Below are 17734 nucleotides of genomic sequence, written 5' to 3' on the forward strand. Positions count from 1 at the left end.
CATAACACTATCTATAGGACTTTTTATATATGATGGTAGTGACATAACATACATCTATAGGACTTTTTATATATAATGGGAGTGACATAACATACATCTATAGGACTTTTTATATATGATGGGTAGTGACATAACATACTATCTATAGGACATTTTATAAATGATGGCAGTGACATAACATACATCTATAGGACTTTTTATATATGATGTGAGTGACATAACATACATCTATAGGACATTTTATATATAATGGGAGTGACATAACACTATCTATAGGACTTTTTATATATAATGGGAGTGACATAACATACATCTATAGGACTTTTTATATATGATGGGAGTGACATAACATACATCTATAGGACTTTTTATATATAATGGGAGTGACATAACATACATCTATAGGACATTTTATATATAATGGGAGTGACATAACACTATCTATAGGACTTTTTATATATAATGGGAGTGACATAACATACATCTATAGGACTTTTTATATATGATGGGAGTGACATAACATACATCTATAGGACTTTTTATATATGATGGGAGTGACATAACATACTATCTATAGGACATTTTATAAATGATGGCAGTGACATAACATACATCTATAGGACTTTTTATATATGATGGGAGTGACATAACATACATCTATAGGACTTTTTATATATGATGGGAGTGACATAACATACATCTATAGGACTTTTTATATATGATGGTAGTGACATAACATACTATCTTTAATGAGGGTTGTTATTTTGGAAGTGTATACTTGATACAGGTTGTCATTTCTGTAGAGTAACACTGATGAGGGAAGTTAGATTGGTTGAGTAACACTGATGAGGGAAGTTAGATTGGTTGAGTAACAGTGATGAGGGAAGTTAGATTGGTAGAGTAACACTGATGAGGGAAGTTAGATTGGTAGAGTAACACTGATGAGGGAAGTTAGATTGGTTGAGAAACACTGATGAGGGAAGTTAGATTGGTAGAGTAACACTGATGAGGGAAGTTAGATTGGTAGAGTAACACTGATGAGGGAAGTTAGATTGGTAGAGTAACACTGATGAGGGAAGTTAGATTGGTAGAGTAACACTGATGAGGGAAGTTAGATTGGTAGAGTAACACTGATGAGGGAAGTTAGATTGGTAGAGTAACAGTGATGAGGGAAGTTAGATTGGTAGAGTAACACTGATGAGGGAAGTTAGATTGGTAGGATGTGTTACATTTGATATTCTCACCTGCATTTCTGGGGCACCCCCTTCATCTCTTATCAGGAGGAGGTAACTCTGACCATCAATGATGACTTCCTTTTTGAAGCGACCACCTGCAGTACAGAAAGATTGATTAAACTCTACATCAGGACATTACCATGTATTGTTAGCTTTATCAAGACTTTTTACCCTGACAGGTGCTCTGTCAGTCAAAGGCAGGTGGCTAGCCTCATTTCCATGGATTGTGTGTCAGATTTACACATACCAGTCTTATAAACATTTATCAACATTATCTAGCTAAATATCATCAAGTGAGCAGCTTATTTCATTTAAAAACTCATTTAGATAAAAAAAATCTCTTTTTGATTTACATAGTAAATAAGAACAAACAGGTCTCAAAACTACAAATGTATTTTAACTTGTAACTCGTACCCAGGTCTATTTTATGTACACAAAATTTTATCATTTATACATTACAAAAAAGTATTTCAATCTAAATTGTATATTTAACATATTTAAAAAAAAAAGTAAATGTGAAAGTTTTAATTGTTACACACATTCCAGATCCAACACTATAAGTCAGAAATTCCTGTCTGCCTTCCGTTTCTCAACAGACAGTTGGCACTCTATCAATACATGAACTCATCGTGTCATTAAATTTCAAAAGGAGAAGTTAAATTTACATCCTTATCTAGCAATTACTTTTTTTTTATCAAGATCATACAGCAATGCCAAGAAGTGTGGTGAAAATATTGAGTAAACCATATCTTAATCATAGAGTCCTTCAAAAGAATTCTTCTACATGTGATACATTACTGATTTGTTTTGTTCATTAAGAATCTCAAAATGATAAAAGTTTCCGATTTTCTGCAGTGGATGTTTGTTAGTTTTCAGGCAGAGCACAAGTTGATATGCTAAAGGAACCAGCACATACTACATCTGTGTCTGCAATCGTTTACACACAGTTTACTTTTTATAAATCTCCGGCTGTAAATGTTCCACAGTTCAGCTTATATGAATTTATTGCGTTGAAAGCTTTTTGCTTTTTTTACCACTTTTGAAAATCTAATTTTTATATCATTGAGCAAGTTTTACTCTAAACCAAATATTTTTTTGAAATTCAAAATTCAAAGTGACCTTCATCTATGAAGGCAATTGCGGAGGTAGTAATGATTCACAACACATCAACGTCCATATCAATATTGTAACAACCTAGTCCTCATCCATGTCCTTCCTGTAAACACTTTCTGATGAGATGCTCAGGTGTCATTTAGACCAAATTCTTTTGAAGAACTTAACTACAATAACTTGGCAAACAGCTGCTTTATTTCATTTCAATACCAGATGTATCTAACAAGCTTCTCCCACTTAAGCCCTGTCAACTTCTCCAATTTTGTAACAGGCCTTGTGATTGGCGTGTATTTTGGAGGAACCAAACATGAGGTTAATATTGATCTTTCATTTTCTGGTCTATAAAATCTGTTAATTATACCTACTGGGTTTGAGTTGGCACTCTAATACACTGAATTTAGATCCCAATAATCTATTAAGCACAAAAAATTCATGATGTGAAGGGTATATGTAGTTCCCCAACATCTAAATAATGCATGGCATTCTCATTTATTGGCTTGAGACTTTGGTTTTTTCTAAGTACAGTCTATCATTATGTAAATCTTTGAATGTTACTGTTCTATATCACTGATTTGTATTTGCTGCCTTGTATAGGTTTTTTTAATGTGTAGAGTAAAAATGTAACTGTTATTCAAAGTTTAAGATCTAAATACTTTGCAGAATTAAACAGAATATGTTTCGATAGATAAACTGAATGACATTAACACTACAATATATAAGTACAGAGAAAATGTGCAAAAAATGTGTGATTGGTTGTTTTTATGATTTCACGATGTCAGTATGAGTTTTAGGACTTTAACATCCTTTAATGGTTTGACAGGTATAACATAGAGCAATTCTATTTATATTACTATATGTTGCTGTATATAATGGTAAATATTGGCCATCACATCTTATAACATGCACGCTCCTCTTTTTATTCTGAGGTGAATGGTAAACTGGACAAACCTTCTGGTGATTCCTCCTGCATGTAAGATCCTGTAAGATAGCGATGGACTAGAGCGGACTTTCCACTGTGGACACTTCCCAGGATGCCCTGTAAAACATGAGCAGTCAGTTAAAATGATCCAAACCATAAAATGTCTGTTGGATCTATATGAATGATCGTTGTTTGATGAATATTTGTAAAGAGTAATGAGGACTTGACACAAAAACTTATATAAGGCACTCTTATAATATTGTTGGACCTTTAATTAAACTGATCAACCAAACGACTGGGGCCATAACAAAGTCAATCAATAAAACAACAGGTCTGTAACAAAGTCAATCAATAAAACAACAGGTCTGTAACAAAGTCAATCAATAAAACAACAGGTCTGTAACAAAGTCAATCAATAAAACAACAGGTCTGTAACAAAGTCAATCAATAAAACAACAGGTCTGTAACAAAGTCAATCAATAAAACAACAGGTCTGTAACAAAGTCAATCAATAAAACAACAGGTCTGTAACAAAGTCAATCAATAATACAACAGGTCTGTAACAAAGTCAATCAATAAAACAACAGGTCTGTAACAAAGTCAATCAATAAAACAACAGGTCTGTAACAAAGTCAATCAATAAAACAACAGGTCTGTAACAAAGTCAATCAATAAAACAACAGGTCTGTAACAAAGTCAATCAATAAAACAACAGGTCTGTAACAAAGTCAATCAATAAAACAACAGGTCTGTAACAAAGTCAATCAATAAAACAACAGGTCTGTAACAAAGTCAATCAATAAAACAACAGGTCTGTAACAAAGTCAATCAATAAAACAACAGGTCTGTAACAAAGTCAATCAATAAAACAACAGGTCTGTAACAAAGTCAATCAATAAAACAACAGGTCTGTAACAAAGTCAATCAATAAAACAACAGGTCTGTAACAAAGTCAATCAATCAATAAAACAACAGGTCTGTAACAAAGTCAATCAATAAAACAACAGGTCTGTAACAAAGTCAATCAATAAAACAACAGGTCTGTAACAAAGTCAATCAATAAAACAACAGGTCTGTAACAAAGTCAATCAATAAAACAACAGGTCTGTAACAAAGTCAATCAATGTAACAAAGTCAATCAATAAAACAACAAGTCAATCAATAAAACAACAGGTCTGTAACAAAGTCAATCAATAAAACAACAGGTCTGTAACAAAGTCAATCAATAAAACAACAGGTCTGTAACAAAGTCAATCAATAAAACAACAGGTCTGTAACAAAGTCAATCAATAAAACAACAGGTCTGTAACAAAGTCAATCAATAAAACAACAGGTCTGTAACAAAGTCAATCAATAAAACAACAGGTCTGTAACAAAGTCAATCAATCAATAAGTTTCATTGCATTTTGCTACTTTTTAGATATAGTGATTAGTCAATTTCAGGTAAGAAATTTCAATGCATCTGATCATTTACTTTGAAAAGGAAAGTGTTACAGTTTAGCTAGCTTGATCATATCTATAGATATATGCACATTTTTAGCCTACAGACAATACAATCCCTGTATCTGGGCAGGATTGATGAAATATATAGCTAAAACAAACTGAAGCCCATTAAAAGCACAATATGTCTACATCTGATCATGTCTCTTACCTAATAGAGAGGAGAAAGGTATCATATAACATAAATAGTATTTGATCTATGATACTTCTTGGGAGGTTGACTAGGACACATTGATATTCATTCCACAGGATGTAATTAGAACAGAGACTTACCAGCTTGAGGTCCGGAACAGATCGACTGAGTGTCCATTCTTGACTGTTTACGAAGGAATCTGCAAGGTATAAAATAATCACCAATGACTAATCCATTATATAAAACCTGAGTGTTAAGTAACAAACGTAACTAGTAATGTAAAAAGTTACCAATGTTTAAGGACTGTGTGTTAAGTAAGGCACAAACATCACAAGAGGCCTAATGGGCCTGTATTGCTCATCTGGTTGAGTTAGGTGTAACTGATTAATTAAAAACTAAGAAAAGTGTTTAAACTACTTGTATCTATTTCCTCTACTAAGCCCCACCCTTCCTTTCAAAAGGGGTTTGATGCACTGTTTGAACAAAATTAAGTTCTATTCACAAAGGATGCATCAGATTAAATCGGGACAAAATTTAATCATTCCAACACAAGAAGGATTTTAAAGATGTTGCTCCATTTCAACCATTGGGACTTGCCCCTCCCACCCAAGGGGGCCGGAACCAGATGTTCATAACTAGTATCTTGTACATGAAGGGTTAGTTATCAATATATAAATAATTTTATATATAAAAACCAGAGCATGAAACAAAATCAGCAGCATTGGATACTTTGCCTGTTTTCAGATCAGCAGAGCATATAAAGGTCAACACAGAAGCTGGTCAGTAAATGATGCAGACCTGCATCAACAGATTTATTACTAGGTCAGTATTACTTTGTAGTTTACACAGACCACAGTTCTATACTATACTGGATCTAGATCAGCCAAGACCTATAGCCATCAAAGTCTTCTTAATTTCTATATCATTAGCTGATTGTCTGATGTTTAATTCTTTAAAATACAAAAACAATATGACAAGACATTCGGTAATCAAACAGAGAATTCTCATCTGTACTTTTTCCCACCCCTTAGTAAACCTTATAACAACGAACAACAGTAACATGAAATTTTTTCCCAGACTTGTATTTATTGGTATGTGTGTGTACTCTACAGTGTCTGAACACACCTCCAACATCTATAGCAATATACCCTGATACAAGAGATGTATACATTAATAAAACAGTTTATTTCATGTATGTTTTGTACCCTTTGATTACACACACATCTGTGGCTAGCTCAGCTCTAGCAGATTGTTCTCCTCTCGTTTTGAGCTGTTTGATTCCTCAATTATTAAAGATCAGGAAAAAGCATCTTGACTTCAACAAGAACACACTACAAACGCTCTCAGGATCCTGTGTTGATGATCAGAGGTTACATATTATTATCACTTACATGCATGAATTAAACACTTTTATTAAGACTTACTACATCATCAAACCAGGAATAACACACTTTTTTTTCTGTACTACTAGACATATGCTAGTTCACTTAATACAGTGTAATTCTCATCTGCTGACTCTGGTTTCAGCAAGTCCTAGAAAAGTTATTAACATTATACATTGTAACTCATTCCCAGAGTGTAAAACATATTAATTGAAATTTCCATAATTATATTTTTTTTTCCATTTCAAATTAGCACAAAACCCAAACTTTTGTAACTACTTATATAAGAATACTGCTTAAACATACAATTTGTAGATTTGGTGGTAGTTCTCTAAGAGCAAGCATAATTATAAATGTTCTGTTAGCAGTTTAAACAAGTGGAAACATGACAGTCTCATACTTACAAGAGCGACGTTTTGGGAGTAGTGAACTATCTGTACGTGTCCTGCGATAGGGCAGTGATAGCCTCTTTAATGTACTCAGCATTTTACAGTCTCCTCCCCATATTCATGTGCATCCTGATATACACAACCACATCCACAACCACTATCCAAAGTTTGTAACAAGTTTTTCTAATGAATCTCATCAAACTCCGATAAACAAGTGACAATGAAAATCTGTGAATCTTCCACCCAGTTCAATATACAGACTGAATATTTTGCACAAAAGACTTTGAAGTACTATATGAAAGCCTGTTATAACTCTGCATGTGAAACTGCCAAGCGAAGATCCACTTCTGTCTCTTCAATATAATGGGTCTGTCTTAGTGTCAAGGATTAGCATAAAATGATCTTTTGCTTGTCAATAATTATCGTTAATCAATATTACACCCTGTCATCACACATCACTTTGTTTACATAACCTTCCCAGCTAGCACTTAATTAACAGAATTGTTAAATGGTTCTTTTAACACATAACTTACACAAAAGAATAAAGAGTGTTCAGTTAATTATTGAGACAATTCCTGAACCTATCATTAGTCGAGCAGAGTAACATGGCCATGCATTGTGGGGCATTGAGTCCCACTATCTGACAGTGGACAACAAGACAACGAAAAGATGTAATAAACTTGTTACAATGGTACATATCTCACACAAACAATATCTGTAGTCGGAGGTCATTAATCATATCAACCTATTTCTAATATAAGCATCCCCAATAAAACACTAATGTACCAATACATTGTGTATTTCAGTGCTAAAAACCTGTAAAGACATGGCGTGCAGCTGTAGTATTTACCAATGAAAATTCTGACCAACAAATTTTACTACAAAATCTTAATTTTTTTTATTTCTCCATTTTATCACAACCATTTTTATTTTATTCTATTAAAAGCATTCCACATAAAGTTTCTTTATAAACCATACCAACACAAACATTTGCCTTTGATGAAAACAGCAGTGTTAATCAAATACTAAGAGGTGTCGCATATTCATGTGCTTCTTACTTTTGCTGAATAATGTCTACCTCTTGTAGCTGTTATTACAAATAATCTGAAAGTTTCTCAAAGTCACCAGCAGCAGATTATACTGTGTATATACACAGCATTCTTCTGGGATACAGTAAATGATGCTGTTTATGTTCCACACAATGTATTTCACTTTGATAAAGCATTAAAAGCATCTTTGAGGTTCTAGCCATTGATGTTTATAGTTTTTGTTGTGCAGGGAGTTATATAACCGAATCAATATCTCCCAACAGTAAACTTATACTAGACACCAACAATTCACAAACAAGATTGGAAATCAAGAAATAAGCTGGGAATTCTCCAGTTAGAGTTGTTTACAGACATCTTTAGACTTTACTACCACCACTACTCAGCGACAATGCTTTTGTGAGCGAACACACAATTTATTATCAATTCTACCAAGTCTAGTAAGTTCTATACTGCAACAAAACTGTGCCAATTGAAAGTTAGAACATAACTCTATGCTACAAGTAATTTCAGAGATCCCAGCCAAACACAATAACTTCAAGACTCTAAAATTTGCAAGTTAACAGTAATTATATTATGAACGGATGAGGTATGGGCTAATGGTACCAACAAAACTCCTACCAGTTAACCTTGTAAACCTATCTGTACTAACTAAATATATGATACACAGTCCATCCTGGGTATTATTTGTAAACCTGCTGCATCTAAATTTCTTAAGTAATCAAATATAACTTTGAACTGATGAAATTAATTTCCCAGTTAATCCGGATAAAGAGATATAGGTTCTGACAATATACACAGACAATACATGGTATAAGAGACAGTATGTTGTAATAGATAGCCAACATTTTGTAACATTATTTCCCCTATAATCTAGTTTATCTTGTCTCTGGTTTTCTCTTCGACATGCTTTTCTTGCTGTATCCTGTCACTTGTTATAAAGTGCTACATACCTACCCCAGATCTCCCAAACTACCGTTGACACATAGCTCCAAAATTGATGAAAAACCAAAGTTAATTTGAAAGACAGATTCTAGAATTTTTGCGTGGATGAGAAATCATCTGCTTATTGATATAGATCCCTACAATTGTAAGAACTGAAATGCTCGGATCACACTTTACTAGTATTCTTCGCTGCACTACAGCTTTATTGGTACCTTGTCTCTGTGTAAATACACAGAAACATGTTAGGAGTTTGTATATGTAGTGCATGGGCTGGCCATGATACAGATGCATACATACATTATACTAAAACACTTTTGGGGAACAGCCAAGTGCTTTTTTATAACCTAAAGAAGTTATAAAGTTAGGCACCAAAAACAAGCAATTACCCAAGAATTCGGAACCAATTTGAAGGTAAAACCTCACAATATTTGAGTTGTGTTTCAGCAATTGCCTGCAGAAATGTCCAATCTATATATATTTACATTGCTTATTTACAAATTGATGTTCCCTCAGACACTTTATTAGTCACTTACTAAAAAGTGATCTCCCTTTTTACACCAGCCAATGGTGTTTTATCTAATACACCTTGGCATCTATCATAAACCTTGCATGTTTCCTCTGCTTGGTTCACAGAAAATTGACATTTTATAAAAAAATTTTCAACAGATTTAAGAAATTAACGTATAAGTCTTTTTTTAATTTTTATAAATAAATTCAGTGTGAAACAGTTATTTTTACATTGAATTAGATAAAACAGAAAAGAAATCTCTGCACCATTGATACATATTTTTTTCTCTAACAGTTCTAGATCTTTGCACCTGTTTGCTTATGAAACTGGATCAAAATAATAATTTACTTTTCAAAAGAATTCCATGTATGAATGCACTTGAATTACATGACAAAAATTTGTATATGGCAGATAAGATGAGGTATGACTAGCTGGTGGAGTTATCCTTACATTTTGATAGATTTCCATGGAAACCTAAGAATTTTATCGCTCCCATTTCTACAGTTCTGGGACTGAAGTTTGAGTTTCTCCCAGTTAATGTGACTGAGGATTACAGGGGATGACTGTTTGATGGGGCATGAAGCTGGGAGGAGTAGGGCGTTTCAAAAATATCAAAATAATTTCATAGCCAAAGAAGAAAGTAGACTATAAAGTATTTGCTATGTAAACAAAAATTAGATGAAATCCTCGAATTACTTCTCTTTGTAATCTTTTTGATTTGGTGATAAATCTTTCTAGCAATTTTTTTTTGAGGTTTAGGGGAGTGGGGGGAGGGGGAAGAGGAATGAGAACTTGACCTTGTTAATCTTATCAAATAAAATATTTATGTTTCTTTATTTCATTCTGGCATATATATAGGTAAATAGTACACGAAGCATAGAAACTGAAAAAGGCCTCAAGACATACATACAGATATATAAAATACCCAATGCAAACCCAGACATAGTTATCAGTAAGTCACCTAATATATATAGTATTTCATCAGTTACTAAAATCCTTCACAACACCAGAACTGACTGACTGCCATGATATATAATTATATATTATTAAACATAACAAAGGGTAATATTGTGATGCTAAGTATGATGGGATCGCAGTCGTTAGCGACACTGTGGACACTAGGCTTGATCGGACCATCCTGTCGATTGAAGATTGGATCCGTATTTTTATGTGAAGCAGACCTAACACAAACAACTACACATTAAGTGTTGATGCTAATTAAGTTATCAGTATATATCTGTCCAGATTCAAAACCATACAAACTGCTACAACAATTTGTTTATGGTATTTGAACGAGATGATATAGTTTTTTTTTCCTTCCACAAATTTTACAGAAACCAGATGGATAAAATGAGGATGCTGTAATGTGAAGTCTACCTACATTTAGCCAGGTGGAGCCACCAGACGCGTGGACTTGTGCTTTGATGTAGCTGTGAATGCCAGAGGCTGTAGGGCACAATGTGGAGAATTTACTATAATTACTCACTAGCTCTTCAACACATTCTGGGTGTACTCTAACACATATTTATACAAATATCATCATAAACACTTCATACGATGCTTTAGTGAATAATGTAGTATGTTTAGACTCTATCAGAACATATCTCATGTAAGAATTAGTAATATCTTCAATATTCCTGCATATTAAACCAAATTCAACATCAGCCATGTAAAATGTATACTCATCACACTGACCCATACTATAATGAGTCTGATTGTCTGTGGTATGTGTTTTAATTAACTTATAGCTTGGTAAGGAGTGTCTAGACTAAGTAAGATCAGAGAGCTGCCTCCCACAGGGTGTAAATATGTCATATTAACCCCACCCTTTCACAGCAAAACACCTTTCAGGCTGCTGTGTACATATGACATCACAGCAGGTATATTGCTCAAGTATACTCCCTTTTTTAAATTGATGATTAAAAGTTTCCTGTGAAGTTTCTCTCATAAGTATATGTAGTCAATATACCCGAATTCATTAGTGGAAAAAATGGAAAGAGCAAAGGCATTACACAAAAAAAGTTCTGGACAGAAGACAGTTCACAAGACGAAAAAGACCTTGAAGTCAGACAACATTTTACAACAAAAGCCTATCTAGAGTGTTCACTTTTTTCCCCAAAACATGCCATGTACTTCCTTCACCACGGGACATGACCTAGATCTGAATGTCTGTGATTATCACTAGCCATGAAGTTTTGAAGTCAGCTTATCTTCCATCTTCACAACAAAATCGTATGCTTCCTAAGTGGCTGATTTTAGTCAAGATAGGTCGGTATCTTACCTGGATATATTTAGACCACAGGAAAATTCTGAATGAACTAGGGATGTTTATCAAGACCAGATAAAGGTCTCCCACACCTCATAAACTGTACCCGTGATTACCAAAGTTATCTCCCTTCTACAGACCAAACAACAAGGTGATGACCTACCCAGGTACCACTCACACTGATTTCAATAAGAAGGCTGGTACTGTTAGAGAAAGACAGACCTCCTAAAATAAAACCAGCAGACAAAACTTTTTTCAAAACATTTAAATGAATGTTCCGGTTTTAGATGTATATTATCCCCTATTGGTTTAGAAAATGACTACCCGTTGTCTACATGATAAAGTGAAGGATACATCAAGTCTGATTTGTAGACAATTGGTTCCCACAGGTACCACATCTTCTCAGTAAAATCTGTCAAACGGTATGGTGTACAGCCTTTCTATAATCCATAAATACATTTGGAATTCAATCTTCACACTAGCTTTTGTGCTGATCTTGTTTCTCCACAGCTCGACATGCTTTTTCCAATCCAACAATCAGATGTAGGAAATGATGGTGGTATGTATATGTTGTAGATAAGTGTTATCATACAAAACATCAGCTATGTGTCTACACTCTCTGTTTACAATGGTAGTACCACTGACTTGCTTCCTAATAGTTCCACTCTAACAGATTCAACTCCCGTTAATGCACATGATATTGTCGTTGTTATATGAAACTGAAATCTGCCGATCACAAAGCCATGCCCGTAACTTACAAACACTGACCAGGTAGTAACACTACTACTGACAAGACTTCCTCATGTTTTTAACATGTCCATATCACAGCTGATATGTATGTTGTGTACTGGAATAGTTTTATCAATGGATCAAGTGACAGGTACTTCGAGAGGTCAGCATTCACATGACTTTTATCAGTGTTACCTGTCCATTACACACAATGCATCACCTATGCACTACAACCGAACATGATGATTGGGTGGAGGTATCTCTCTTTACAGCGTCCACATGGTTTGTATTTGACTCCAGGTGACCCTATAACAACACTTCACACAATTTTTCCAAGACGTTTAAACTGAAGATCATATACATATCAGATGATCCTTCTACACAGTTGATGACATTTTTATCACGCTGCTCTGGGCCGTTTCTATTCACGGTCAAGGCTGTTCTACCCCAGGAAGGGTCTCCACATTGAGTCATTCAACATACCTCTGTATACTTCTCACTCCTAGTGTCAATATTAACACAAATATATTACAGATGAAGAGCTCATATCCTGTCTCAATTAATTCTATATTAGCATTCCTAACAAATATTGACATCAGGAGCTAACAATTTTACAAATCACCAGAAAGTGTGAAAGACCTAGAATACAAAATGTGTGTTATTAGAAGATGAACCTTTTTTTTGCTATATGAATGTAGAGTTGCTGCCGCAGTGATAATTTGCAGTATCCTGTGCTGGTCTCGACAAAGGTCTGGGGGTAAATCCACTTCCTGTAGACCTGTACAGGGTTAATGTACCAATTAGCTGCCATGCACTGTGTCATCACACACTGGTGTAATTAACACTAGTCACTTTTCCTTCTCGGGTCAACATCAAACGGTTCCAGTGCCGTGTTTTAAGTTCTCGTGTTTTAAGTTCTCGGCATTTCTCTGTACATCTAATACAGATCAAACACTTTCATACTTTTGACAACGGAATTCTTCTCCATTAGGAACAATGCCGTCAAACAACTGGTCTTATGAAACACGAATCAGATAGGATGTCGATAGAAAAATTGTTATGAGACTCTCATAAGTAACGGTAGCACTACCAGGTGATGACACACACATTTGCCTCGGTAAATGTCCCGAATTCCTTTGTGTGCAGCTGAGGCTCTGTGCACTACTACACCTGTTTCTGCTAGTGTAACAATGGAATACACACACACCTCTGTGTAGGCTATCAATGCTCTACATTCAACACCACCTCCAAGCTATTCCAAGCTACTTGTCTTGTCGACAAGGGTTTTTTCAGAAGGAATACTTCAAATTCAGTAACAATTTGTCCACTATTTTTTGTACTAACTGAAACTTGTTGCTACCAATTCTTTGCCCGAGATAAACATAACTCTGGTCTGCCAATACAATTATAATTGCATGAAGATATCAGAATACAAACAAAATCCATCCTGTTGGAGCTGGCTGTGGCGTAATTCTTATGTGTAACATTTTGTACACTAGAGAAATCAATGTTGGTCATATCATAAACATTTAAAAGAAGATAAATCAACAATAACAGAATGGTCTGTGTAGTATCAGAAATGTTTGGTTACTTCTGATGTCTGCTCAAGATTTTTATGTCTACTGCGGAACACCAACCATCCAATACTGAAATCAATCACAAGAAATCCCTGGGGAGTCAAAGGCAAAAATGTTTGGTGTTGATCTGCGAGCCGAGCCCTGATCATAAGTATACTACAGATCATCTCAATAATATCTAAAACATAACTTTCTGATATCCATGAGAGAGAGTTAATTCATGTTTAACAAAATCTATATCGCTTTCTGGCAAAACTATAACAGTAGTAAAAGTTATCTCTTTGCGTATACACAAATTTCACCTCCAGCAGACATTATCAAGATCAGCCACAGATCCATCAACTCCCATTATAAACTTCTGTTCATGTATATTGAAGTTTTTTAACCATAAATATGAACAATTTGGAACAGATCCATAATTCAAGGAATTTCGTGAAAACCTTGTGTGTAGTGTGCTACCGGCTGATTCAGCACAGAACTGGAAGAATTCTATATACAATCAGCTGACTTTTACCTCGCTGTATTACATTGTGTTCCCACACTCCCATGTAGCAAAGATATCACGTATAAAGCTGGTCCAAAATTACAAATCTACATTACTGACACTACCCAATCATCGTCTACAAATGTTACATTCTCTGATCCCAACAAATCCATGTCAGTCAACTACTCAACCATTCGTTTATGAGCAGCTCAATCATCAGCTACAAATCCACATCAGTGAACTGCTCAATTGTCAGCTAAAAATCCACATCAGTGAACTGCTCAATCATCAGATACAAATCCACATCAGTGAACCGCTCAATCATCAGATACAAATCCACATCAGTGAACTGCTCAATCATCAGCTAAAAATCCACATCAGTGAACTGCTCAATCATCAGCTACAAATCCACATCAGTGAACTGCTCAATTGTCAGCTACAAATCCGCATCGGTGAACTGCTCAATCATCAGCTAAAAATCCACATCAGTGAACTGCTCAATCATCAGATACAAATCCACATCAGTGAACTGCTCAATTGTCAGATACAAATCCACATCAGTGAACTGCTCAATTGTCAGCTAAAAATCCACATCAGTGAACTGCTCAATCATCAGCTAAAAATCCACATCAGTGAACCGCTCAATCATCAGATACAAATCCACATCAGTGAACTGCTCAATTGTCAGATACAAATCCACATCAGTGAACTGCTCAATTGTCAGCTAAAAATCCACATCGGTGAACTGCTCAATCATCAGCTACAGATCTAAATCATTCCCTGATGATCACTTACATCCCACTTTCCAATTTTCTAAAAATTCCAAATTTGAAGTCCAATTTTCATGCTCCCTGGTCCCAAATTACAAATCCACTTCCAACTCTTCAACTATTGCTTACTAATCTAAATCACACTCTCTGATCCCGAGTTACTAATTTATACCCCAATCCTAATTACCAGATCTGAAGCTTTGTCATGCTACCAAAATCCAGACTCAAATCCATATTACGCTCCATCTTCCCTTATCTTTTCTTCCAATTAACTGAAGGAATATTTCTTTTACTTCATGAACCATTAACAATGGAACTAAATTAAAGCTTGAATAAACAAGTTTATTCCTTAAATATTGATACGGCAGTTATAACTGATATCGTTAGAAAACAGCATTCCAATGATGGACTTTGTAAGGTGGTTATGTACCATTACCGTGGATACGTACCATTAACGGTTTATCATAGCTAAAACGGGTCTCTGGTGATTCAATCAGAGCCAAGCACACACTTACTCTGTTGTAGATTATTAAATTGTCAGAAAAAGAAGAAGCTCGCTACCACTTAATAGCCAATATGCACCCAACTGACGGCTGTCCAATTTTCTCTCCATGTATTGCCCGAGAAAAGGGTTTCCTGCATTCCTGCAACTATTTGTGTGTCAACTTTAATAGCTGATTATAGAGACATCTGAATCAGAACTTTGAGTGAACATTGATCCTTTTCTGTCACAACTGATTCCGTCTCCACAAATTTTTCACATTTTTTCACGATGAAAATAGTTAGAAATGATAGAGCCCTATCTGTATCCATCAGAAAGTGAAGAGTTCATCATCTTTACCATGGCCTTTGTCATGTTCAAGATAACTATCTTCACAACATCTATAATTGCAAACACTTTAACATCAAGTATACATGCAGATCGTGCCAAAAGTTCCAATAACCCTGCCAAAATTTTTGAAGGCATTGAAAATTAACAGATAGAATCTATATGGCCAGAACATCAATGTTGATCACATTCCCTCGGGCCTAAATAATAATACGACGAAAAATGATTGCTTTTAAATCCCTGTTTATTCTGTTTTGATATATAAATTAAGTTGTGATGCTTAAATACACTATTTTATCATCATGATACACAAAAATAACTACATGTAATTAAACATATCCAAACACAAACAAACAAGAAATGTTTAGAACCAATAATCCAGTCAACCACGCTAGATCTATACTAAGGTAGTTTAATGGAGAATGAATGCTTCATTACACATATTGATCTGGCCATCCCTTTGTGTTCTACCTGCAGTTTTCACCAGTAAAATGTTCTTTTGCACAGTAAACTACCCACCACATCACTTATAAAATTCTCATTAGAGTGAAAAAAGGATACACCAGTTATCACAACATCCTTAATCCAATTCTGTCTGGGATTTTGAATCACTAAATCACAATGGAACCACAGCATCATTCCAAGTATACATACTGCAAACTAAATCACTGACCAATGTCATAAACCTTAAAGGTGACCTATGACCTCGCATAATTATTGGAGTTGACACAGGTAGCATCAGACCATTCAACCATGATGATTACACATCAATGGAAACATCTCCAAATTACCTCGTCAGATTTTATCAGACAATAAAATGACCCTATGACCTTGCATATTTTCTACAGGTGTAATCAATAAAGTCACTATTGCCAGAATACACTTTTATGATATTAATCAACGAAATGCAATCTGTTCATATGCCCAGTCTCAGGTAAGAGAATGACCTATGTGACCTTATAATTACTACAGGTATCATTGATCCTCTTAGTCCACCACCTGTCAAACCAAATGTTCTGGTTACCATTGAACCAGTCAAGATAAGTATGAATGTATCGCTACCTGTAAACATCATCTCAGATACCTGTAAACTTCATCTCAGATGTTTTACCTCTGCACAATTGTCTGCATTTTTACTTTCTTTATATATCAAATCATTTTTAAATTAGAAATAATGAAGAATTCACCCTCAGGACCCTCTTAAAAAACAACAATGGAAAATAAATATTGCCAATATGCCAGTGTTGTGTCCCTTTCTGCCCCTATAATCAATATCCTCCCTGTGAAATGCCCATAAAGAACACACACACAGCCAATCAAAATGTTCTAGTTGTGATGTGTAGAGAAAACTAATCTTGCTGAATGGAAGTGTGGTTAATCCGAAAATTGAAAGTCACAATGGAGTTATGTAAATCAATACAGACCCTGACTGGCTTACAGCAGACACACTTTATCGAACTTTTATCAATTACTTTTCTGCAGTAAAACATTCAGTTGATCTCTATACTATCATGAGTCATGAGCTATTTCCTACCTATTGTTTGGCTGCTTAAACTCTGTCCTCAAAATCAATAACGATTGTCTTCCGATTATGCGCTTATGAATCGCTCACCATGATATTAATATCCAATTTATCAAAATTATTGAAAAGATAACTTAGATTTATATTTTTTTCAATTAATACCGAAACAACTGTTCCGCTTTACTGAGGAAACTGAATATATAACTAGTGATGTACATACTAATGGTGTGAGGCTGCCTACATAATGTGACACTACGATACACACACGAACAATAATTTTGTTCCTTCACTGACAATTCAGATGGTGAGATATGACCTTTTGGTCAGAAGACTATCGATGGTGTTGGTAAACTTATCCCTAGAAGTTTTTTTTTGCGAGATATTCAC

General features: G+C 34.8%; 1 protein-coding gene across 10 annotated transcripts in view; it reads right to left on the minus strand.

Annotated features, from left to right (window-relative positions):
• LOC132558549 (arf-GAP with GTPase, ANK repeat and PH domain-containing protein 1-like) overlaps window positions 1–17734 on the minus strand; it is a 98856-nt gene that overhangs the window by 46639 nt on the left and 34483 nt on the right. For all 10 annotated transcript variants that reach the window (XM_060223135.1, XM_060223134.1, XM_060223131.1 and 7 more), the window contains exons 2-4: window positions 5041–5099; window positions 3297–3384; window positions 1245–1330 (exon numbers count right to left, since the gene is read on the minus strand). In XM_060223135.1, coding sequence (XP_060079118.1) covers window positions 1245–1330; window positions 3297–3384; window positions 5041–5099 — 233 coding nt within the window. The remainder of the gene's footprint in view (window positions 1–1244; window positions 1331–3296; window positions 3385–5040; window positions 5100–17734) is intronic.

The sequence above is a fragment of the Ylistrum balloti genome, unplaced genomic scaffold (assembly GCF_031769215.1).
Source record: "Ylistrum balloti isolate Yb309-2 unplaced genomic scaffold, AGI_CSIRO_Ybal_v1 Utg370794, whole genome shotgun sequence".
Classification (NCBI taxonomy): Eukaryota; Metazoa; Mollusca; class Bivalvia; order Pectinida; family Pectinidae; genus Ylistrum; species Ylistrum balloti.